Raw genomic sequence first — 27,418 nt, forward strand, 5'->3', positions numbered from 1 at the left:
GGTATTGGTGCCAATATCAGCACTGATACCAATATCAGTATTGGCCAACATGATTGGCTGCCAGGTTTTATGTTAATGAAATGTAACTAACCATACATTTTATATTTCTGCAGACAGTATGACTCCCAAACTTAAATTGAGCCAGGTCCCTCTTCTCTTGATCCAGACCCTTCTAGCCCAAGCACATTGGCGTGCCAACAACATCATGAATAATATGAACGCTATCTCACCCCAACTGGGTGTGCTCTTAGGGTTAATTTAAAGCTTGTCTGTTAAATGTATATGTCTGTATAGTGCTGTGCAACTTCTAAGACTAGTAACTTCAACTGCTACATAATAAGTCTAATAATAATCCATATACTAATTAGACATGTGCGATTCGTTTCGTTCCGAATCGAAATTCGGACGAATTTTCGGAAATTCGGACATTCGGATGTATCCGAATTCCGAATTACAGCCATAACGAATGCAAACGAATCCGAATTTCCATTTCCGAAATTCGGTAGCGTTAGTACGAACGTTCGTTTCGTTTTCTGTTCTTATTCGTTTCGTTCGTTCGTTTGCAGCAAAAGTGACATTTGAGGGGGAAAAAATATTTTTCTCCTCTAATGTCACTTTGCTCCAACGAACGAAACGAATAAGAACAGAAAACGAAACGAACGTTCGTACTAACGCTACCGAATTTCGTCCGAATCCGAATTCCGAATCCGAATTGACTTTCAGACCCGAATCCTGAAAAACGAAATAACACAAATCCGAATTTAAAACGAAACGAAACTAAACAAATTTTTTGGCAGTGCACATGTCTAATACTAATCAATATCAATGATATGAAATATATGGGTTAATATCAAAACAATATGGGTTAATATCAAAAACTCCACTATAGATTCATGTCATCTCTTAAAGACTCCACTATAGATTCATGTCATCTCTTAAAGGCTCCACTATAGATTCATGTCATCTCTTAAAGACTCCACTATAGATTCATGTCATCTCTTAAAGAGGTCCTGTCATAAATCCAAAAGATGTAGGTGGGAGGAGCTGGATCCATATTTGTTGTTGATCCATATTGTTTCTCAATATAAAAGTAAGTCCATAATGTACAATGACTGGTTAGGCAGCATGGCAGGGCCCTGAAGGTATATGTACTCTGTGGAACACTAGACATTGTAGAAAAACCATGAGTGCCACACCAAAATGCTGCAGAAGTTGGTTGTGTAGGAGAATGCTACCAACCCTAGCATGCTATGGTTTTAATTTTAGATTCAGTTTGGTACAAATTGAATTAACCTTCTATTAACATTCCATTCAAATCAGCAGTGTACGCACTGATGAAGCAAGAACCTTATAGTCACAGAATTGTGTTGGTGTGTTGTCTTTGCACTTTCATGATTAAAGAAATACTTTTGGATTTGTAAGCCTTTGGTGTGGAAAAGATTTTTCCCAGACACCTTCCTGTCATGAATCCAGAATGAACTGAATAATGTTAGCATAATATTGGTGAAGTGAATAAGGTGAATAAGTTTTGCCATGAAGCCATTTTTGGAGGCTTATATAATAACATGTTGTTAAGATGCTTTTGGGTCATATAAACACAAATGCAGTAGACTTTCTAACCATTCAGGGCAAAGCAGTAGGTTCCCTTGCAGTAAATCCCTCCTCCCCTATTCCACTGCTTATATTTACCCATCCTTCACTCCTCTAATGCTCTATTTGGCCATGCGAACAAAGAAAAGTGTAAGTACCAAATAGATCTGCTTGGAGCTTAACTAGGCTTACATATTTTGCCACCAACTGACTAAGCTTGGGCATGGTGATTGGTCGCTTATTAAAGTACTGAATCATGGGAGGAAGGAGAGTGTCACTTGAACCACACATACCCAGGAAATGGTCATTTAAGCACAGTTGCAATGTGTAAGATTATTCATTGTCAGTCTATCAGGGCGTATAATGAAAAGGAGTTATATGAGTGCGAGCAGCCCCAGCATCTCTGCTGTGTAGTATTTAGTTATTGGTGCTGTAGATTCCCATAATACATATATATATATATAATGTATAAAGGGAGATTCACTTATACAGTATATGTAATGAGAAAATATGTCTTGCCCCTGTACATACTGTGTAAGACCCCACTCACACTGAGCTACATCAAAAAAAATTTCAGCGCTGATTTGAGCTGAACGACTTTGAGAGACATTGAGCTACAGTGCACATATTGTTGCGCTACGTAGCGCTACTTTTGGCATGGACTTCGTAGCTGTTACATTGGGCTGTATCCAATCAAAAGCGGTCTTGATGTGACATAATTCCTCTTCCTGTTTCCTGCTTATGTTCCTGCTTATATTTCTGTGCAAAAGTGACACTTCTGTGGCGTGACGTAGACACCATTGAAGTCTATTGGGCCAAATTGCACGAAATCCGCCAATCTATACATATAAACAAAGGTTTTTTTAAAACACTAACAAGCATTAATAACATAATTATTATATTTATCTTTTACACACTGAAAAAAACTGTGCATTCCTTTCATTATTTCTCAGCCAACAATTAAGTAAATACAGTATAATTTTAATTAAATGTAGAATCTTCTTAACATAACTAAAGCAATAATAGACTTGGGAAAGCCCTCTTCATAAAAGATAGAGATAGAAACTAAGGTAGTACAACGCACCTGTGCCTCAGTCAGGAAAATGGTAGGAAATTAAGCAGCGGGAGAAAAACAGTACTTTACTGTACAATGTTTGTGGCAGATCCATCCGTTGTTCTTTGAGAAGTTCACCGTGAACTGAAAACTGTTACTCAATATCATTATAATCCATTAGAATAGACTACGTAAATGGAAGCGCTGCCTTATTTTACGCCCACGCAGAGGCACTTTAGAAATCTCTGTAAGCTGATAAGCATAAACGTTTTTCAGGCATGAGCAGAAATTAAATTAATAAAATGTTTTGAGATAATCATGTTATCGGTTTTGGCATTTAAATGAGTGAAATGAGTAAACATGAGCATTATAATTATATATTACAGGAGCTTTTTCTATAAAATAAATTTGATAAGCAGTTACTTTCATACAACTATCTTTTTAGACACTTGCGATGTGTAATGTAATTTATTGTTGTGTAGTGAATTGTATTGAGCCCATCTGTAGGCACATATAACTGAACCATTTTGCTATTCCCTATTGGGCAAGCTTTTTCTTTAATAAATTGTAAATATATATCATTATTGACAAACCAGTTGGAGATATATAAGGTACGTTCAAGGTATAAATATAATACATGTTGGAACAATAACACTAATATACATGCAGACATACAGTATATTACATCTAAAACCACAATTCATAAAAAACAAAAATATGTTTCAAAAGCCTATGAATGCTAAAATGGCACCAATAAATTTATAATATTCTCCTACATATGCAATGCATGTGTATGCCAACACTGACACCAATGATAGGGCTTATTATTGCATCCACTGACAGCAATACTAGGAGTCACTATTGATCTACTGACACCAATGATGACTTCAACAGTATATATTGTGGTACATTGCAAAAAAATACAAGAGGACTGAAATTTTGGGGGATTGAAGAACATTACGCCAATGCATATGGTGCATAGGTCATAGAGTTGTTGCAATGGTGAAAAAGGTTTCCCTCTGTTGTAATGGCAACATAGGGTTCAACCCCAATTCAATGCAGACCTAGGGATTGATTTAGTTGCCATGAAAGCTGAAGAATTTGGTCCCTCTGTGGCTATGACAATAAATCGATCAGCCCTTGCTGCCATAGCAACAGGGGGATTGATCCCTTTGTCATGACAACAGGTAAACTGGCCATGCTGCCATGGCAATGGAAAGTTTGGCTCTATTCCCATAATGCTGGAAGGATAGACTCCATCACAGCTAACATGAAAACTTAGGGATTTGCGCTGTTCTAATAATGTTAGAGGAGTTAGCCCAGTTGCCATGATGCATTAGGGATAGTCCCTGGTCACACACAGAAAACAGGATGCAGCTTCTCATCCTCATTTTAATAATATATAGGATATGGCTATATCTTTTAAAGAGCAGGCTACTCACTCTTAAGCAAAACCAGATTGGTTTATTTGCTACTAGTATAATTTTTGGGGGGCATCTGGGAATTTTATGGGGGGCTAACTGTACAAATGCCTAAGTGTCCAGTAAAACCCTTGCCTCAGCAACAGACTTCACAAATGTATGACACTCACTTAGGGCCTCTGAAAAGAGTGCTTTGGGTTTTTGAACCACTCGGGGATGCAAGGCTGAAAGTGGCAGCTTCACAAACACAAGCAGCCAAACCAAGTATGAAAAGTTTTCTGCAGCTTCATTACCACTTGAATTATCTACCCACCAAAGGCTCAAGTGGCTTCACTTACTATGGGAGGCAGTGGGATCTGGTACCAGGATGTATCATTCAGCACAGGAAGGTCAGTTTGAGGTCTTTGTCGTGATCTTTGAGGGTCTAGACAGCCTAGCGAAGGCTTGTTTTAAATCTTTTTTGCCGCTTGTTAAGAATATATAAATACTATGTCAGGGGTGCTGCTAGGTTCCTAAAATACCCTAATTAAAAAATATCAGCTCTTTTAGAAAAGAGTCTAGGAAAATCAAAAGATTTACTGGCCTCAGCTCAGATTGACTTTGGTCTCAACTATACACCGACAGAATAAAAAATGAAAACGGTATATTCACCTGTATACTCAGTATTCAGCTGACATTTTTTTACTACTTGCTATTGCCCCACCTCTTCCTGTTTAAGACATTTTGTGTAACCTGTTGGCCGCTGGATACAGTGTGCACGCTGTAGCCAGCTTCTGACGGGTTGCACTGTTGGTTTAGTGGGGAAGCCTACTGTGCATTTTGCTTATCCTGTCAGAAACTGGATACAGTGAGTGCCTGTTTAAATAGTAACAGACGCACACTGTATCACTTCTGCCAGCCTTGGAAAAAGGAGGCTGAGCTTATCAGTGGATTGGGGTAAGAATCATTTTTCTTCCCTTAATGGCAGGTGAGGCTCCACCTCATGTTTTAATTTCACTATTTACCGTATATACTCGAGTATAAGCCGAGTTTTTCAGACCATTTTTTTTTGCTGAAAAGTGCCCCCCTCAGCTTATACTCGAGTCAGCGTCTCGAGCTGGTCAGGTTTCCTCTTACTTACCTCGCCGAGCGTCGCGTCACTGCTGCTCCAGTGAGCGGCGCTCCGAGCGGGGGTCATCTGGCAGTATTTTGTATGCTCATCAGAAAGTTTGGGCAGATCTTTTCTTCCTGTTTTGTGGAGAGATGTTGTTTTTGCACTATTTTTCATAGCTCAGCACATTATTGTTGTGTTTTATGCCTACTAATATACTTTCAGGGAAGCTTGATGAAGTCTTACACTGACCCTAGCCTCTGTTTCAGAGGAATGGCTTTTTTTTTATACAGGTGAGCCTTCGTGGATGGATCAGTCTTATATACATCATAATATATAGATCGATTATTAGTTTTACGACCTTTTACTACATTCTGTTGGCATATTTCTTGGCATATTCTATTAGAATCATCTCTGCATTTCTGCTTTTTGTATTTGCTACCTTGATCTCAAACAAGAACCTGTCATACTCATCAGTCAAACCCAAATTCAGTTCTGTTTCCTGCAGTGCTTTTGTGCTTTCCTTCTTATTCTTTCCTTCTTATTTCCATTTTCACTTCCCGTATTTGGTTTTATTTTTTTAACCCTGTGGTAGATCCTGTCACATAACATATCAAATCCTAACAGGCACTAGTTATCTATTATTTTTTTACTTTTAATCTATGTGTACTTGTGTTGTTATTTTTTTTTTTTACTTTCACACTGTTAGTATTTTATAAACCAATTTCTATTGTTAATATTTATCTGCAACATCCTGGACCAAAGGTAGTTGGTTTATAAAAAAGGGCCTCAAGTGTGGTCCCTAACACCTTCAAAGGGCTGAAGAATAGCAACGTGTTTTCGTGTGTTGAGATGCACTGTGTCGAGTTTGGCAGCCCATTTAAATCGATAGGCTGTAATCCACCTCAATGCCCCAAAAGTTCAGTCCTGTGGTATTTTCTGCAATGCACCACAATATATACTGTTGAAGTCATCATTGGTGTCAGTAGATGCAATAGTGACTCCAGCATTGGTGTCAAGGGATGCAATAATAAGCCCTAGCATTGGTGTCAGTGGTGGAAATAATAACCCAAGCATTAGTGTCAGTGACGGCAAAATGAACCCCTAGCTTTGGCCTCAGTGACCAAAATTTTAACCGACAGCATTGGTATCAGTGAACACAATAAAAACCTCTAACAATTGTGTCAGTGGCCACAATAAAAAAAAATCCAGCATTGGTGTCAGTGACCGCAATAGTAACCTCTAGTACAGTAGTACCGCAATAGTAACCTCTAGTACAGTACTCTCAGGAACAGCAGCGTTGTGCTAATGTAATCCAAAGGGACATACAGGTATGATCACTCAGAACAGCTGCTCCCCCCACTGGCAATTTTTTTTACACTGGCCGGGAGTTAGGTGGTTAAACAATTCTTTCTATTTGATCCTTATTTCTCTAGAAATATCATTAAAAGGTTTATGTATGTCAAATGATAGCAGCAAACATTTCAGTTCCTGAGATCTAAAGGGAAAGGCATTTCCCTCCCCTGTGATGATGTGCATAGTAACATGTCCTAGTCACATGTGCCAGACTTCCAGGAAGTAAAGGGAGATCTAGTAATCTGCCCTCAGCAAAAAAGGCCACTATCAGAAGAGAAATAAGGGATGCAAAGAATACAACGCCTGCAATTATCTAGAAGTATGTGTTTGTAGATTGCCATTACTAAACATTTTTAAAGGCGTGTTTGTTGTTATTTTAAAGATGCGGGTAAAGTTCCTCTTTAACTCCTTTCAGAGCCTTTAAAGAGGACCTTTACCCCTTTGACTAAAAATCACATCGGCGTACAGCTCTGCTGCATTATTTATATCTAACTTTTGTTAACTAAAGTTGCACAGCTCACATTTTAATGATCAGAATTGGACACAATCTCACACTTTGCAGATTATTTTTAATGCTGCAACTTTTGATCTTGCCAGTAAAGTATTCATACAATTCTAATACAAATACAAATCTAATATTGTCGCATAAAGTACTATCCAAGAACCCAAGCCACTTATTTTGTGACTACAGTACTGATGGTAACATGGTTCATCTTTTTTTGATCTGCCAATGATTGCCCATTTTTGGTGTAGTTTTTGGTGTTCTTCGCAGATTATTTCATTCCATCTCTAACAAGGAGGTAATGATCTACCCCTAGCTTGCTTTTCTCCACAGTAAACCACCAAGAGCTTGCCACATTCATTATCATATTAGCCAAGCAAACCACTCTACATGCTTGATAAAATGTATTCTGTTCCTTTCATGGAACAGGATGGAGAGGAAACTAACAGCACTGATTCACTTATCTTCAAATTTAACTAGTCCTCTGTATATTCACGTTTTACCCCTTTGTGACCCTTATCCCCTCTTGTCAATTTCATTACAGCATTGCATAACTATTTTCCAGAATTCTTTCAAAATCAACCATCACAGCTTAACAATTTACATCTTTCAACCATGTCTTACTGTTTTTTTTTAGGGCATGGTCTCCATGTTTTTGAATTTAAGCTACAGTGTAACTCAAAGCAGGATTTAAAAAAATACTAAAACATGCGATGGAGTCTGTCAATAGAATGAACACACCCTTTTTCGTTTTTCTACGTACCCCAAGTCACATACGGGTCTATTCACTTAGCTGCCATAGGCAGCCGAGTGAATAACCGACCCGAAGGGAAGTGAGCCGAACGCTGTTCGGCTATTCACTTCAGGCCTGTACGGCTGATTTCAGCCGTATATCGGCTGAAATCAGCTGTACATCGGCTTGCTTTGTCTGGCTTCGGGTCGGCCAAACATGCTCAGGATGTTCAGCCGACCTGAAGTGCACAAGGAGTTCGACTCAGCCGATCCAACATCTGGATCGGCTAAGCTGAACCCCCAGGCAGGCTACTCTCTGCTGTTCAGTCTATTTTCATAGATGCCGAACAGCAGTGAGTGAATAGCCGAATGCCGCCGAGCGGCATTTGGCTTGGTTATTCTGCTCGGTACCTCTGTGGTATGTGGCTATTGCAAATTGAAATAGCCAATAGGAATCTAGCTATGCATTAATATGATTTTTTTTAAATTCTGACGGTAGCCAACGGCTCCGATGTCAGAAGAAAAAAAAACCTGAAGGGGTCCTGGGGCCGAATCTAGCCGAAGGATCAGCAGAAGCTACGGCTAGATCCTTCGGCAGCTTAGTGAATAGACCCCATAGATTTCTTACCTGTTGATCCTGCTGGTAGCTCTGTTATTTTTCCCTCTTCCTGTATCAGACCAAACTTTCCAGAAAAATTACAGTTACAGGGTTGGGTCAAACCATACAGCACTGTCAGAAGTGTTTACAATAGTCAGCTTTTCATATGGCTTAACACCTTTCTTGCAAAAAAAACAAAACAAACTGTTGCTGCTACTGCTTAAGAAGTGTCAGCTGGAGTCAGGCTTCAGTTTGTTTTTGTTTCTTGAAGTCCACGTATTCATCCACATTAATCCAAGACCAAGTGTGATGACCCTGCTGTGCAATTTCATTACAGAAGATACAAGATTGTCATCCTGTTGAAGGAACAGAACTAACAGATCTACTGGCTACAGGTAGTAAAAGATATGTTATGGGGAATTTAGAAAACCTACAGTGCTAAGAATAGTAACAGTCTGCATCATATATGTCATTTTTTATTTTTTTTTATATATATGTCATTTTTTTTATCTTGCCCACAGTTCCACTTTAAGAAGATCTATAACCTCTTCTATTTGCCTCAAGACAAATGAAAATAACAAAACAAACAAAAAAATAAAAACACAATACTAAGATTTGGTCCATGACTCTTTTATTAAATGTCTGGTTATTGGTTATTAGTATTGATGTTTATATGCACATCCTAGCAGAGGATTTGGGCATTTAGACTTGTTTTCTTCTTAAAAATTAGATAAAAGTCTGAAAACAAACAAAATGCAGTGGATACAAATATGTACAAACATTTTAGAAGCAACATGTTAAGTGCAATTTCTAATGAAAAATCAACTTTACCTGCTCAAAGTTGCTTTCTGATTGGTTCTTATAGATTATTGTATGTAACTGCTTTTTGTACAGTGTTAGTACCTAAAGTACATTGGGGGGAATTTATCAAAGCAACTGCGACAGTTTTAGCCTCTTAGATTATTTATTTTTTATGTGCATATCTGTCTTTTAGCATATGTACCTGTTTTGACCAGAGCTTGCACTGTTTTTCCAATTGTGCGTGTTTTGCGCCTGTTTTATGAACGTTCGCAACTGTTTACATCTGCACTTGTTCTGCGGCTGTCAGAAACTGGAGCATCACCTAACAAAACAATCACAACCTAAGAAGTCCCCATGACCACTTCTTCAAGAAGCTACTGTTAAACTTTTTGCCTGGAGTTACAAGTCTTCTTTCCTGGAGTCTATTAAACCTCATTTATGAACAACATTACACTAGCAACATAAATCTGGAGAAAAGTGCATCAAATATATTCCGTGCAAGTTCAAACACTTGTAATTGCTATGATAAATTCCCCCCATTGTGTTCCTGAAATGTATTGCTTTTCTTTAAAATAAATGGAATGCCACCCTGCACCTTTACTGCCTTTTGTCTGCATTTGTAATACCATGTTATCAATGGCCAAGAGGTTGCCATAGACTTAAGAGGTAGGTCAGGCATGCAGACGTGATCTGACCATTCTCCAATTCGCCCATACGTTTACTCTTAAACATGCACACTCCGATTGCAAGACCTTATGTGTATGGGACAGCTACAGTGTAGCTGACCATCTGATAGAAAACTACCCAGGAATAAAAACTTTGACAGTTAAATTATAATACTGTATTCACAATAAATCCAGTGCTTTTCTAACATAAGTAACACTGTAATGCTTTCTGCTAAAATATCATCTGATTTCTCTAACAAAACATGCAAATTACTGATATGCCCTGAAAGATAGTCTTTAGTCTAATGTGGTTGACCCCAAATTTAAGACTCGTCACACCTGCTATAGCACAACTGCTATTTCATTTTTTACCATGCAGTACCGCACACCTAAATAAGTGGTAGCTGTTCGTTAAAGGACTGTTCCACCTTCAGACAAATTCCAATGCATTGGTTTGCACATTTGATTTGCATCTAAATACACATAATTATTTTAACAACAATATCATCTGGGGAATGTTCTTTTTATTCTCCGCAACTTTTGATAGGATTATTCAATAGAATATTGCAAAGAGCAATTCCCATGTGCAAAGTGTAGTCACCCTTACCAACGTCTCGAATTTCAGATTATTGTCAGATCAGAGAAAGATGGATTCTGATGGGTTGCTGTGCATTACTGCCATCTGCACATTGTTATTTGTCTAACTGGGTGATCTCAGAATTATTGCTATGTACATCAGCAGCTTATTTTGATCTGGGCGGTAGCCTAAGGCCCAGAAATGTCCCCTTTAAAGTTGAATAATACAAATACTGTCCTCATGAGAAAAAACAAGGCTACTGTTAAAGACATGGAATATTCCAAGAAAGCACATGAAGTGTGCTAATGCTTCAGAAACAAAGGATTTTTTAGTAAGTGATCAGATAAAAAGAGATGTATTTTGAGTGAGGATCAACAGCTTGAGCTCTACCAAGGGCCCATGCTGTCTCTAATTTGCTCCTGGGTACATAATGAGACTGTATATTATTCACAGAACTAGTTTATGACTTTTCCAGTGAATATAAAAATGAGAAACATCCCAGGCAAGAAAGACATGCAACCCAATAACATCCAAAAGCTCGAAATGCTCCAACTTTCAATATACAATTCAGCTTATATGTGTAGCAGCATAATTACCTCTTCACTTCGAAGAAATTCAGGCACAGTAGTGTGGAAGTTAGAAATTGCTAAAGTTTCCAGTACGACTGGAATATAAACACATAATTAAATAACTGAATTAACAAGTTACCCATTAATTTTTATAAAAGGTAAGCGTTTATATGATCATTTCAATTAATACAATTCAAAGCAAGACTTGAACTTGTCTTCACCAAATTATTATTTTAGACAAATTTTAAATATATTCTTTATGTTTATGCAAGAAAATAAAACAATTAAATTATTTTATTTTTTTTAAATAATGGTAAGTTGCCACCAGTTGTTCCCATTAGTGTAGTTTACTCCACCGGTTTCTCTCCCATATTACTGGGCTTATTTTAGTTTTGGCATGCAGTGCCACCTCAAGAGTTCACCTGTTACCTCAGCCTTGCTATTTAGATATTATGCTGCTATATGATCACCATTATATCTCTGGGGTAGTCTTTGACCCTCAAAGTAAATGGTAATACAAGTAGAAAGAAGGTTTCACAGGTACTTATCAAGGGTGAGCTGGAGGAGGAAGGGGGGTGGGGGCTCCTTCATGTTTTAACATGGGTGCAATTTTACTACATTATTATGGGACCCACTTAGGATAAACACCATCTCCTAATTAACATTTACATGACAATGTTCAGCTGCAACAAATTATTCAGTAATCCTATATGGGGTTGGTTCACTGAAGGATCACTTTTACTTAGCTGTATTAACTTCAAGCTTCCAATGATATGCAAAGGAAATGGTTAGTTTTTTTTTTTATATTTGCCTTTTTGGAGTCTTCCAAAAAGGCAAAAGACTCCAATTCCATCAGACTGCAAATCAATATGCACATCGGGTGTAGGCTGCAGTGTGCTCGCACTCCTTAGACGATATCTCTCCAATCAGCCGCACAAGACCGACATCCATAAAATCCAACTTTATTGTTGTAAATTCAATATAATAGTCCAAAATACAGCGTGTACACCACCATCAAGCGTTTCACCACCTGGGTTTAATCATAGAGGTGACCTCTATGATTAAGCCCAGGTGGTGAAACACGTGAAAGGAGCTGGAATGGGAGAGCTGCCATGGTGATGTACATGCTGTATTTTGAACTATTATATTGAATTTACAACAATAAAGTTGGATTTTATGGACGTCGGTCTTGTGCGGCTGATTGGAGACATATCATTTGATGCAGTTATATATTCAAAATTCTAAATACTACTAGTGTCATTCTCTTGCAATCCCATTACAGCAGCACTTAGGCAGGGGAAACAGCTTTTAAAATATTTTTCAGCTATGTATTCAACTGTTTTCCCAGTGGTTGGCGTTAAAGGAGAACTATAGGGTTAGGGCTTTTCCCCATAGCATCCACAAACTAGCGTCCTATCGTGACCCAAAGCTCAGTATACCGCGAGTTACAGCTCGCAGTATACTGAGACGCCGCAGCTGAAACGGATCCCGACAATTATGTGAGTGACAGCTGGCTCTGTCCATCTAGAGGCAGAGCCAGCTGTACCCGCCCCCTCCTCCGTCCGTTCCGCCAGTCAGCGCTGGAGGATTGGACAGGGGAGGGGAGAATCCAGTCACTCCCCTGTCACACCTCTCTGCAGTGACAGCATCGAGAAGTGAGCGAGCGCCGGTATGTGTTCGCTCACTTCCCGATCTACTGAGCCGACCTGTGACAGTTTCATTGTCACAGGTCTGCTCAGATTATGAGGCTGAGTGACACTCACCTCATAATTCTCCTTTACTGTAAGTAAATAGCAAGGATGAGCTGTGAACCTTCAGTGGCAAGCTGCATTAATTTTTACTGCACATCGCTGTTTGAAGTCACAGCGTGATTTTTTTTTTATAGTTAAAAAAACTAAATCTCAGTTTGTCTCATATGAAGTTACTATTTATTACAGTCAACTTCTGTTAAAATGTTGCTTAATATTTGTATAGCTAAAAATAATTATGTTAATTTAAACTATGATAAGTGTTACATAGTATGCATGTATGCATACATGATCATTCCAGCTTCTAGTTTAGGTTTATTTGGTCCTGCAAAAAAAACAACTTGTTCTACTTCAATTATGTTATATAAAAAAGTCTCTGGAAAAATGATACAAAAAGCATCTGTCTTGAACAGTCCAGTCATGACCATCATGGCTGAAAAACAAGTGCCAATAAAAGAAATAATAAACAGCATCAGCAGGATAGCCAGTGCCCATAAATATGAAATCAAAATCAGTTCATCAAGTACCCATAATCCTCTCTTTCCCTTTAAATTGTCAATCACCTTCCACAGAACACGCAGCCTTTTTTTTTTTTTTTTGCAATTTGTTTTCAAATGTTTTCCTCTTGAAATATACGCCTGATAAGAATCAATCAGCACAGCACACATTATTATAAAAATATTATTCTAGACAGAAAAATATATCCTTTGATTTTTGGTTACAAACAATTCCTAATGTGAAAATATATTCTGCAAGATATAAACAAATACATACATCTTCTAAAACATCACAAAATACCCTCTTGTCTTATTAGCACATTCTTATTTTAAGACCCAATATGTACAAATCAGGACAGAACCCTAGAAAACAAATCGCTAAAAAAATCATTTTCTAAAATAAAAAAATCAATAGAGGTGTCAAAGTTTTTAAAAGAAAATAAAACAGTCAGTAGTAAATTGTAACAGTACGTGTAGATTTGCTGATATAGCTGATACACTCTTTGTGTTGTACAGTAGATATTATCTGGACAATGGATTCCTTCCCTTTGTCTCTCCTTCGTTCTTCCATGGCAAAGGATTCAGATCTGGGACAGGGCTAACGGGACTGTGCGATCCTTTAGAACTGAACAGATTCAGACTGAAGGGACTGAAAGAAAACAAATGTAAGTACATTTATATTTATCCTAAGCCATTCCACAATCAATACAAATCATGTAGAAAGCATTAAAGGAAAACTGGATGATATTTGTCTAAATATAAGAAATCTACTACACAGTTTTTTTTTCAAAATGTCTGCACACACTTGAACAACACATGTACTGTAAAGGTTTGTGGAAATAATTTCTAAGGGCTTGTGTCAATAGGCATCGCTTTTCAGCTTGCATTTGAGATCAGTTTGCGATGTTTCTGAAATGATTCAATTTACTTGCACTTGAAATCAGCCGATGTACGACTGATTTCTGGCGATATACGGCTGAAATCAGCCGTACCAGCCTGAAGTGAATAGCCGAACAGCGTTCGGCTCACTTCGCTTCAGGTTGGTCGTTCACTCGGCTGCCTATGGCAGCTTAGTGAATAGACCGCTTAGTTTTCTTCAACCTGTGACACTTCCGGACAGCCCTCATTGCTCTCTTTCCTCCTGGACTACCAGCACACATGGCTGGTGCCTGTGAAGGCTCCAGTGCAGGAACAGGCTGGGTTTTCTCCTGTGCCAACCATCAGAACTCATTGCTGTTACTGATAATGTGCAGGTACTCTCCCACACACAGCTTCAGCCATTGGAAGCTTCACAGGCAGCAGCTAATCTTGGTGACATCACTAATGTATGTTATGTACAGTGGGGCAAAAAAGTATTTAGTGTGTTGCGATATATCTTAGTGGACTTTTTCAGACACACATAGATTTGCAAGAGAGACGGAGGTTTTGTTTGTTGATAGAAAACTGGGTTCATACAATGGGATGGTGATCGTAAACAGTCACACCTAGCCTGGCCAAGATTCAAATCAAAATCTGGACTACTGATGGCAATTTATGGTACAACGCTGCCACCTAGAGGTGGGAAAGTGAAATGTATTGCATTTTCCTAAAGGTGAAAGGGGCGGCGCTTTCAAAGTTTTAGGCCAGTTTTCTCTCAATAAAAAGCCAGTAGCTGAAAGGTTGAGAAGGACAGCACTTCACCAGACCAGGGCTTCACAGGAGGGGGACAGTACGAGGGGGCTTCACAAAGACGAGAGAACTTGCTTCAAGACTAGGACATACTGTACAAAAGATTTAGCAGAGAAGCCATTTTTCCTAGACTGAGAAGTCCTGCTCATCGCGGAATTCGTGGAGCCTGCAGCCTGAGCTAAGTACATTTTCAGTGTTTCCCCTCCTAGAAATCATACATGTACTAGAAGATAGTGTAGTGGGTGCATGTGAAGGTTTGTTTGTAGCAGCCTGTCTTGTTTATGTATTGTTTATTTGTTTGCTTTTACTGTAACTAAGTTTGTACACGCAGCATTTTCGCCAAGTAAAGTACTTTTAATGCTACTGGGTCAGTTTCCTTGAAGTTTACTGCAAGATAATCAGCTTTTGCATTCCCAGAAAAGTCCATCGACGCAAACCCTAAATTAGCTTACATTTATCTGTCTCTGCCAGGCTCTGTTATGTAAGTTGAAGGAAAGAAACTTAAAAACAAATGTGTCTACACAGACCACAATTTGCTCTTAAAGTGTAACTGCACCTTAGGGAAAGTCTTATACTCACTTATCTCTGATCTAGCGAGAAATCAACTGTGTGATCTTGTCACTCTGCACTCTCATACAAACCTATGGGGAGCTCTAGATTATGAAGCACTGGCAAGGTCACACAGCTGATATCACACTGGGTCAAGGACAGGTGAGTATAATACTGGCGTAATGTCCCCTGTTAGTTGTTGTATTCTGACAGCATTCCCAGTTGTCAGAATACCTGAACTGTAGATGACTGGCTGCTGTCACTGTAAGGGCTTGTTCACACCAAATGCAGACCAGGTCTGCATGAGTTTTTGCACACGCAACGCAGTGGGTTGTGCTGCGTTTTTGCTGCAAAAAATTTTTTTTTAGTTTAAAATGAGCTTTCAGTGCGTTCCATGGCGTTTGCATGCGTTTTTGATGCGTTTGCATGCGTTCCAGAGCAGGTAAAATAGGGCTTGCGTCAGCTTTTTTACATGCTCTGGAACTGAACGCTGCGGTGTGAACTAGAGCCCAAAATACCATTGGAATACATTGGACGCAGTTTTGATCCGCTCTGTAACTGCTCTGCTCCTGGAACACGCTTGGTGTGAACAAGGCCTTAGGCTCACTATTTTCCACCTGGCTCCTTCGAACAAAAAATTATCTGAAAAATCGACTTTTGCCAAGCTTTTGCCAAGCTGGGCGGTGCTTGCCACCAACAAACTGAATTTCGTCCAATTTAGCAGGAAATGGACAAATATGATCCTTCTATGGCCAGCTAAGACTGAGGGCAGGAGCTGCAAAGCAAGTGTAACCACACCAATGTATACCTGTGCTGAGAGCAGTAAGGAGCCGGTCACTGAGACTGTCACTGGGGAAACCAGCAATAGCTGCCACCCTATTTCTGTCAACAGAGGTTGCCTTTAAATATGTGTTCTACGGTTTCCTAGCAGCAAACTAATAGCTAGCCCCCAATCTTATCCAATCCTCCATTCAACGGCAGTAATATAAATGTGATATAACTGACATATGCAGTAAACTATTTCTGTATATATAAATATGTGTGTGTGTGTGTGTGTGTGTTGTGTATGTCACACTGTATAGGGGTTCATGAGTAATACAAATTAAATAACTTCTTATTAATAATAATGTGCCTACAACGGTATTATTTTTTTATGAATTTAGGTGTAAATGCAGAATGTTCAAGTGAACTTTTCCAGTCCAGTTGGACTTAGAATGTAAGTTTTCACTGAGAAAGCTTTTCACATACAAAAATACTTTATATCCATTAAACTGAGCTAACCTTTGACTCATAATACTTCTGCCAATAACAGCAGCAGTAACAACCCATATGCAGACAAAACTGAAAGGAAGACATTATTTTTAGATTGGTTGGGATTAAAACGTTTAATACATGTAGATGCCACTTTACAGGGTCTTGCCTATGATGTCCACAACAATGGAATAATGAACTTACAGGGACACACCTCAGGTATTCATTTAAAGGAGAACTATGGGGTCAGTGTTTTTCCCCATAGTTCTCCTTAGGGTAACGGGAGGACACAAACTAGCGTCCTCCCGCTAAGCTCAGTATACCGCGAGCTACAGCTCGCGGTATACTGAGACGCCGCAGCCGGAGCGGATCCCGACGTAGATGACGGGATTTGCCCAGCTGCGTGAGTGACAGCTGGCTCTGCCTATCTAAAGCCCCCTCCCCCATCCGTTCCTTCAGCAGCGATGGCAGATCGGAGCGGGGAGAGGGGAATTCAGCCCCTCCCCCTGTCACGGCAGAGAGCCATGACAGGATCGGAAGGTGAGCGAACCTGGTATGTGTTCGCTCACCTCCCAATCTACTGAGCCGACCTGTGACAGTCTCATTGTCACAGGTCGGCTAGAACTATGAGGTGAGTGGAAATCACTCACCTCATAGTTCTCCTTTAAGCAAAAAAGTGTATTCTTTCTTTGCCAGCAATTACAAATGAAATAGCTTTTTTGTCGGTTCCCAGAAGGGAATCATGTCTCATCAAACCAAAGGGAACTAGTTTAAGTGCTCTATAAAAAGCCTGCTATCAAGAATCACACATAGCTTGACAACTACATTAAGGTGCCTATAAAAGATGCTTCTCCTGTGCGTTTATCAATTTTTCCCTTTTTGTGGTGTTTATTAACAGCCCAAACTATTATGCTCCCATTGTTTTTTTGTTGTTGCTTTTTTTTTTTCAGTTGCTTTTCTTCAAAGGCAAATTACAACATGGGAAGTGCAGCAGATCACTCAGCAGAGCCGTTAGCTTCCAGTGCAGACCTGTTATTATTCATGATGGCTGCTTTTGGCACAGAAATAGGGGCTAGGTTTATACCTCTCCAGTGGTATATATGTAACATTTTCCTTCCCAGTATTATATACAGTTCCTACTACCCAACACTATATAAGGAACCTTACCCCTCGCCCCAACCTCCTCTTCCCTATCCTCTCTAGCAGTATACACACAATCTCTCTTACCTCCATACCCTCCAGCAATATATACAGATAACCCCCAACCCACCCCAGCAGTCTAAATAGTACCCCCACCCAACCCCTTCAACAATACCCCCAAACTATATACATAACATCATTTCTGCTCATTGTCCTAGCAGTACTTCCCCAACCCCTCCAGCAATACCCCCTGGAAGTATATATTCTGATAATTCCTTCATCTTACCCCTACCAGCAGTATATAGATTCCCCCAACCCCTCTAGCAGTATACACAGAAATCCTTACACAAGCCCTCTAGCAAGATATCTCCACCCAACATACCCCAGCATTATATACAGTGCCAGCCAAAACCCCTTTAGCACTATCTCTCCTCTTGATCCCACTAACAGCCCGGGGCCCAAGTTAAGATCAACCCGTCACTAGACGTCATCCAATTTATAAAGAACCTTTCCCAAGATGTATTTTTATTTCATTTATTTTTGTTAGGGACTGAGTGCCTGGTACATAGCATTATTTTTCACAGAGAAAAATACTACATTAACTTTCCTCTCATTGGCAAAGATTTTGTTTTCCTGTCAATTACCCTATCACCTTTTTAACAAGTTTTGCACCATTTTTTAATGTCTAGTGTTTCCGTTTACAGGCATTTTACATAGCACTTTGCATACAGTAGTTTTCACTTTGGGATTTTATAAATGACATGAAACTTACTTGAGGAATGATGAGAAAAGCTGCACTGTGAAGATTTCTATACAGTACATGCCTCTTAGTACAATATGTTCGCAATGCCACACGGGCAATGGAGTTCAATGTTCTGCTCAATACCTGTCTTTACTGGCATAAAGTAAACAGACTTTTCTTCTTTTGTTCCTTAGTTCTGTTTGTGTATTCTACCATGCTTTTACCTCATATTCTATAGTTGTTGTTTAAAAGGCAAAAAAATCAGCATAACAGTTAACATAAGCAGGAAAGCATTAATACAAGCCGTTGCAGGAATAAAGCAGTTGTTAGCAGCCTGCTCCTGATGGGAGTTATGGAGTGATGTCAGGACACTTACAGGAATAGAGCGACTCAGGTAACGTGCCGTGGAGGAAAGGCCTGTGTATGAGGGTCGGTAGGATCCATAAGAGTCATTGCCAGCAGTGGACACATTCCAGTTACGGTTGTTGTTGAACTCGCCTTGGTTTCGGCCAGGTGGACTGGAGGGGTAGAAGCTGGAAGGGTGTGCTGGGGAGTAGCTGGGGCGAGAGGGAGAGGAGCTGCGGGGACCTTCTAGCTCTTCCAAAGCAGAGTTGAGATTCCCAAGCGAGCCAGCAAACCGCGTATTTACAGAGAAACTGAGAGGAAAAAACACGAGGGGGGAAATGACAGAACATGTGCATTGACACACTTTATAAACAAGCAGGAACACATCAAACAGACATGCTCTGACGACATGCTTAGGATGCTGAATGTATATGAAAGACACATAAGGAAAACATGTTACACTTACAGTAACTGTGTAATTAAAAACACACACAATTTAGCATGATGTGAAATTAAACATTGGTAACTACCAAGCATAGTGCCGTATTCAGAAACCTATCAGATAATACTGTCTGTAAATTAGAACTTCAGCCAAAACCTTTAACATTTCGGAAGGAACAGGTTAGGGTTATAACCCGTGTCTGGTTTTTTTGCTGCGACCCCCATTTGGAGATCTCCCTTCACTTCCTGTGCCAATGACAATGTGGTCACCAAGGCTGGAAGTGCAATGAAATTTCATACTCCAGGCTACAGGCAGCGAAAAAAATCCTAACAGGATGAAACCATTATCCTTTCTGTCCAAAACAGCTGAAAGTAATTTTTTAAACAGCACTGATAGCCAGCTTGATCCAGCAAGATATAAAAGAAAACTCCAATCAGACTGAACAATTGCCAGTAAATCTTTATATTAGTTTGCTACAGTAATAGTAATATTTTGTATTCATATTTCTGTAGAAAACTAATATATAGATTAGAAATCAGTTTCCAGTATACTGTATATGTCGATATGTAAATCAGATACATGTAGAAGCAGAATACGTGACGCACTGGACTCAGGAAGACGTGGCGCACTGGACTCAGGAAGACGTGACGCACTGGACTCAGGAAGACGTGATGCATTGGACTCAGGAATAAGTGACGCACTGGACTCAGGAATAAATGACTGCTTGAATTTTCAGCCATGTGAGCAGTCTGCTAGTGCTCTAGTTGGCCCAAAACCCTTTCACTGCACAGTTTGGTGCATTTAAATGTAGATATATATATATATATATACATACATATACAAATGTAGGTACAACATATAAATATAATACATGTAAATGTATACATGAATTCTGTATCCTGTTGGAGTTCTCTTTTAAAATTTGTAACATACAGGAATATTGGTTAGCTGTTACCAGCAACTATGTTTTATCAGAATTATCTTCCTAAACAGGATATAAAGGGTCTGCTTAGGATGGGCCCAGCATTAACCATGTTCATTTGCAGAACTACCAGGGTCGCAATTGCAACCAAGCCCTGGTGTTCCGCCTGTTGGGGGGGCCCCGAGAGGAAGAAGAGGGCCCTCCCGAGATAGTGCTGCTCCTTCCCTGCCGCTCTGCCACCCGCAGCATGTACGGGCGGCTGTATGGGGCCAGAGAGGCTGTCACTTGTCCAGCAGAATGTGCTGCAGGTACTTCCAGGTACGAATACTCATACTCGTGAAAATGCCCCGATACTAAGCGGAGATACCGGTGTTCTGTCGAGAATGCCGACGTAGCCGAATTTGCTGACCTCAGCATCTGCGCACAGACCAGTTATATCGAGGGAACAGGGATTTATTTACAAAATATTTACTTGAAAGCGTTAATTGTGCCCGTAATAATATGCCATCCGTCATTTACTGCGATCCATCATTTACTGCAATGGATGGCATATTATTAACGGCCACAATTAACTAGGGATGCACCGATACCAAGTACCGTACTCGGTACTAGTACAAGTACAGATACTTTTCCAGCTCCAGGACTAGATTAGAGAAAAATTTAAAAGTTAGGAGGCAGCTGGCATTTGTAAGGAGCACACGGAGCTCCTGGAATTTGTACATCTCTGTTTTAATGTATGATTTAAAGGGATGCACCGATACCATTTTTCCAAGTACAAGTACTGATACTTGCCCAAGTACTTACAGATACAAGTACTGATACATTTTTGTTGATTGTCATGTGACAGTTTTTCTAAAACAATATCGACTAATGATTTCAGGGGCGGAGTGCCAGAGCCAGGTCCCAGCTGCAACCGCTACAACCCTGGCAGTTTTCATGAAAATGCCAAGTATCGGCATTGGTATCTAAACTGGTATCGGTGCATTCCTACAATTAACCATTACACACTAATACTTTGTAAATAAATGCCGATTTCCTCATTAATCCCGTTTGTGCACAAGTGCAGATACTGGGTCGGCGTCCTCTACAGAACACCAGCACTAAATGAAAATAGCACTAAATTTTAAACTGAAGCAGCTGCTTGAGGTCCCGCGCTTGCTGGGGATCTCGGCAGCCTTCCTGTTAATCAAGCGGTGCCATGGCAGTGGGGGGTTGGGGGGGCCCTTCATGGTTCTTATACCAGGGCCCTGAAGGTTCTAGTTACACCTCTGACCATGTTGATACATTTTGCTAAGCTGACCAACTTAAAGTGGAAGTTCACACTCAAATTACTCTATGAACAGTAAACAGCCATATAACACATGAACCTTGATAAATATATAATATTATGTGTGAATTATGTCTGTGCTCCTGTTGTCCAGCAATCAGCATTGGAAACTGCAAGTCATTTACCAGTGACACCATGCAAATCATGGTGTCGCTCAGCTATCTATGTTTTATGTTTTAAACCTGATTGGGAAACTCTTCCTTTTATGCCCTGATGTCAAGATGTTGCATTAGGGCGGATGAGCAAGACCCTGAGTTGCATGATGTCGCTGGTAAATGGGTGGCAGTTTCCAATGCTCATTGCTGGACAAGCAGAGCGGGCACAGAATTCAAACATGGTGCTATACATGTATCAAAGTGTTATATGGATGTTTAATGTTCATGCAGTAATTGAAGGGTGAACTTCCACTTTAAACCTTACTGTAAGTCAAGCTTTAATGACAATACTGTAGGAGCATGCAAACTCATTCTTACTGCTACTGACAATCTTAGACATGTACATAAAATGTAACAAGGTTGTCACTGCTGCAAGTGTATGAAAGTTCAAATTTAATAAAAAAACATCTAACAGAAAATTATACATAATTCAGTTATGAAATGAACAGCACAGAGGTAAAATGTCAACACATTATTATTTATTGACCCCTGACACTAAGGAGTGATGTAAGCTAGACGGAGTGGCTACAAAAAAGTTCCCTGTAAATGATTAAACAAAGCAGACGTTGGATTTTCCTGGTCTTCTGGGAAGTTTCCACATAAAGGAAGCAGTGCATTGGGGAGCGGAAGTGAAATGAGCATTGTTTTGCTGATCTGGAAGTGAGTCAAGAGTTTAATTGGTATTTACTGATCTAATCGCTGTAGATTTTCTAAGGCCATGTAGCCCAGAATCTAACAGCTTACACCATGCACTGAATGCATAGAAATCGATCAGATGCATTCAATTAGAATTATTACATGTTGTGATAGAATGCATAACTGGGAATGGACTTTTTACGCCAGAGTGTCTCAGCCACTGGCAGCAGAAGTAAAAAAGTGGAATTACAGTAGCACTAGTTATAAAAGCAAAACTCCAGGCAAACAACTAAAACATACAAAATACATACATGTTTATTGTTTAACCTGGCAAAAGATTTGTCATTTTGTACAGTGAATTTTGTGATTTACACACATCTTCCACACTGCACACCCAGACAGGTGAAAAGGATAGTTTTTAAATAAGCAATTTCTCTTCTCGGTTCCCATGTCACCTCTCTGCCTCTAGGCCTCTTATAGGACACACTGAATCATGATCATCACCTATGTCCAGTGAGCAGAGAGCTGACCTAGGAAGCAGCAAAACTGGTGCAGGTATCAGTAATAATAAAGCAGGGAGTAGCAGATCTTACTGTCTAGCAGAGGTAGTTATTAAAAGAATATCTGGCCAATAGGACAAATCCTTTGGGATTACCAGTAAACATGCAATGGGCGGAATGTTCCATGTTGCATTTATTCAGTTAAACTGCAACTCAGGGCAAACGGCTAAATGGATAATTGGAATACAAAGGGGGGAATGTATCAAAACTGGAGCAGACAAATTCTGGAGCAGTTCCCCATGGCAACCAATCAGCTTCTCTGTCTCATTTTCAAACCTTACCTGAGCAAACTGAAAAGAGATGCTGATTGGTTGCCATGGGCAACTGCTCCAGATTCTATCTGCTCCAGTTCTGATAAATCCCCCCAGTGAGACTGTCACAGGTCGGCTCAGTAGATCGGGAGGTGAGCGAACACAAACCGGCGTTCGCTCACCTCTCGATCTTGTCACGGCTCTCTGCCGTGACAGGGGAGGGGCTGGATTCCCCGATCCGCCAGCGCTGACTGGCGGAACGGACGGGGGAGGGGGTGGGTACAGCTGGCTCTGCCTCTAGATAGGCAGAGCCAGCTGTCGGTCACGCAGTTGGCGGATCCCGGCACAATTGTCGGGATCCGCTTTAGCTGCGGCGTCTCTGTATACCGCGAGCAGTAGCTCGCGGTATACTGCGGCGTCTCAGTATACCGTGAGCTACAGCTCGCGGTATACTGAGCCTAGGGTGACGGGAGGACGCTAGTTTGTGTCCTCCCGTTACCCTAAGAAGAACTATGGGGAAAAGCCTTAACCCCATAGTTCTCCTTTAAGTTTACTGTATCAGTTTGGTTCCATGTTTTTGCTAAATGTATTTATGAATGGTTGAGAATAAGAAGTCAATAAAGCAGCCTTTCTCAACCAGGGTTTCGGGGAACCCTAGGCTCCCTCCTGAGGTTTTCTAGGGGTTCCTTGAACAGTAAGCAATGGCCAATTGACCTCCTTTCTACATTGACCACTAATGCAAGGGGGCACTTCTACACTGACCACTAATGTTAAGGGACAACACAATTTTTACTCTTTGCGTTTCTCTTCTGTTATTATTCATTATATTTTAAGATTTTGCTGCACAGAGTAGAAGTAAGCAGGTGTAAAAATGGTCTGCCCAGAGTGTCAAATATTCTAGGTATGTCACATTATCCCAATATATAAAATGTTTTACAATTCAGTGCTCACTCTAATGTACCACGAACTGTAGGTATACCAGTATATATTTTAGAAGGGGTTCTCCAAGATCTGCAAAATATTTTGCCAGTTCCTCTAGGGTAAGAGTGTAAATAGAACAGAATTGGGACAGTTCTCTATGTATTTGAACCTTGCAGGCATATCCTGCCGCATGGCTCTTATTGGATTATAAGTAAAACACTAGTTTAAAATAAGTACTAATGGACATACATTTTTATCATGTAAGCTGTAAGAATACATACTGTATATTTGAGCTTTTCTAGTGAACTAATGTGGCAGCTCTCATTGATACTGTAGTCATTAGGGAAATGACATAATGATACTGTCACATGAAAAGATCCTACATTATCCCACGCAGAAATTCAGAAGCCTGAAATCTAAGAGAGACAAAGGTGTTAACATCTACACTGCCAGCTGCTCTGTTTTGATTTTTCCTGTCCCATAGATAGTGTTCTTTTCACAAAATCTACATATGTAAAACCCGTATGCTGGTGAACAAAATCACAAGTTACCAGGCCATTAAAGCCACCATAATCTTTCTTCAGGTAATTTGTGGGTAAAGATAAGCAAACTTTTTTAAATTCTGCTGTGCCAACAAATTGGCCGATTTCTTTTCCTGATCCAGTTTGCAGTGTAAAAACTCACTTTTTATATAATCAGATAAAAACATTCCTTATAAAGTGCCCACGTGTCATTTGTTTTTGAACCTGAACACATATCTAAAAATGTTAGAAGAAAAGAAGGCATTTTAATTGTTCCGTGGATTATTCCGTGTTTAGGGCTGTTGAACTGCACAGAGGGCAAGCAGGAAACTAACTCAGAAACTCTTGATTCTGTAACTTTAATTTACTTGCCACTACAGGCTAAAAAACTGAACTGCATAATGCCTGCTAACCACCTTATGTATTACAGTCAGGGGCATATCCACCATAAGGCAAACAAGGCGTTTGCCTTGGGCGGCACTTTGCAGGGGGGCGGCGAGCCGGGTCGCACAGAATCAGGCATCCTCGGCTGCCTAATCAGGCACATTAGGCGGCCGCTCCTTGGGTCCCGCGCCCGCTTAATTTAGCTAAGAGAAAGGCTGGGTAAAGGAAGAGGCGGGGTGGAGGAGGGCCTGAGGCGGAACTGGAGGCGGAGCTGTGCCGGGGCCCGAGTGAGATGCCGCTCTGCTGCCCCAGGCCCGCTGACAGGGACAGAGAGCATGAAGGCGGTGCCAGACAGCACAGAGGCTCCAGGTTGTCTTCACAGCCGCTGCTGTCCTGTGCGGCTCTGCAGGAGGCGGAACATCTGACAAGTGACCAGGCTGAGGCTGCACCAACTAAGAGGACAGCAACAAGCAGGTATCTGGGCCTGGGGAGGGCTTATTCTAAGTGTTCTTTTGTTTTTACTGCTAAGTCCACTGTTTTCCTGAGTCCAGTGCGTCATTTATTCCTGAGTCCAGTGCGTCATTTATTCCTGAGTCCAGTGCGTCATTTATTCCTGAGTCCAGTGCGTCATTTATTCCAGAGTCCAGTGCGTCATTTATTCCTGAGTCCAGTGCGTCACGTATTCCTGAATCCAGTGCGTCATGTATTTCTGAGTCCAGTGCGTCATTTATTCCTGAGTCCAGTGCGTCACGTATTCCTGAGTCCAGTGCGTCACATATTCCTGATTCCAGTGCGTCACGTATTCCTGATTCCAGTGCGTCACGTATTTCTGAGTCCAGTGCGTCACGTATTCCTGAGTCCAGTGCGTCATTTATTCCTGATTCCAGTGTGTCACTTATTGCGAAGTCCAGTGCATCACTTATTGCTGAGTCCAGTGCGTCACGTATTCCTGAGGCCAGTGCGTCACGTATTGCTGAGCCCAGTGCGTCACGTATTGCTGAGCCCAGTGCGTCACGTATTCCTGAGCCCAGTGCGTCACGTATTCCTGAGCCCAGTGCGTCACGTATTCCTGAGCCCAGTGCATCACTAACTCCAGAGTCCAATTAATATACTGTTCTGCATTGCTGTATAATGTATTGCTGGGATTTGTAGTCCCCCTACAGCCGAAGCCATTCTGCATTAGAGTGTAAGCTCCTCTGTACAGAGACTGATCTGACTGACTCGGTGTTCTCTGTGCAGCACTGCAGTATATGTCAGAGCTATATACATGCAGGCCACCATGCTGGAAGGAGCAGAGTGACCCCACTGAAATCCCTCCCTAATGGCCACCAAACGTTACAGCGTTGGGGGGATGTGGAGCTCTTGGATGTTGTGATACATGTAAAGTTGTGTGGACATAAATGCTCCAGCGACCGGCTGGAGGTATGACCCGGAGGCTGGCTGGAGGGACTTAAGGTAAGTGGAGAAGCACATGTGTGCAGGGAAAGGGACCCTGCACAGCCCACCATAGATCCTGATCAGCCATCCTGAGAGTCCCAGGTGGACTCTGCAGGGTCTATACTGGGCTCTGCAGGGTCTGTGGTGGGTTCTACAAGGTAGTAATGCAACCTGTCAGAAGCTGGATACAGTGTGCACGTTGTAGCCAGCAACTGACAGGTTATGCAAAATGTCTTATACAGGAAGGGGAGGAGCAAATTTAGATGGGGGGGGGTGTTGCCCGGGTGTAGTCTTGCCTAGGGCAGCACAAAACCTAAATACACCACTGGTTACAATGCTGATGTAAAAATACCTGGGCCACTCAAATGAGAAAAATTTGTTACAACTTGTAGTGAACACCACCAACGGAATGAACTATAACTATGATGACTGATAATGATGGTTTAAAGCACTAAGCTAGAAGTGCAAGGAATTTATGACCGCTATAGTGAACACAGCAGTTAGGAAATGCACTGTGACTGTGATAAATAATGAGACTGATTAGGGCACTGACTGCAAAGTGCACACAATTTAGGAACGCCACAGCCAACAATGCAATTTAGTAAGTGCAGCCAAAGATTATCCATCATGTTCTTTCGGCAGAAATCGATCTAATGATGGAATAGGGACACCAACGCAGCACATTTCAGCGGAAATCCGCTTCATGTGTACCCTACTTTATTCCTACCGATGGGCTGAATGAAAAACACTACAGTTATATTCTATGCAAGGATCATGCATTTCTTGTAGGAATGTATTTAAATCTAACATTTACTGAACATGTAATTCCCCTTATATAAATATAAACAAGCCTTATGTCTTAGATCTCAAATTCAGTAAAACTGTTAATATCAAATGATAGTAACAATAATCATTTCAGGGCACATACTGTGTTTATGCAATTTATTGTTAATAAAGAGCCTTAGGG

General features: G+C 40.7%; 1 protein-coding gene across 5 annotated transcripts in view; it reads right to left on the reverse strand.

Annotated features, from left to right (window-relative positions):
* Positions 1 to 13,672: 13,672 nt before the first annotated feature.
* The window catches only part of CDC14A (cell division cycle 14A), a 121,696-nt gene continuing 107,950 nt past the window's right edge, over positions 13,673 to 27,418 (reverse strand). For 3 of the 5 annotated variants that reach the window (XM_018561980.1, XM_018561976.1, XM_018561977.1), the window contains 2 exons: positions 18,927 to 19,206; positions 13,725 to 13,849 (listed from right to left, as the gene is read on the reverse strand). In XM_018561980.1, coding sequence (XP_018417482.1) covers positions 13,820 to 13,849; positions 18,927 to 19,206 — 310 coding nt within the window. In that variant the 3' untranslated portion in view covers positions 13,725 to 13,819. Of the gene's footprint in view, positions 13,850 to 18,926; positions 19,207 to 27,418 lie in introns of all 5 variants that reach the window. The other 2 variants (XM_018561979.1, XM_018561978.1) reach the window with 2 other exon arrangements.

Source organism: Nanorana parkeri, unplaced genomic scaffold, assembly GCF_000935625.1.
Source record: "Nanorana parkeri isolate BGI_ZX_2015 unplaced genomic scaffold, ASM93562v1 scaffold553, whole genome shotgun sequence".
In the NCBI taxonomy this organism is placed as follows: Eukaryota; Metazoa; Chordata; class Amphibia; order Anura; family Dicroglossidae; genus Nanorana; species Nanorana parkeri.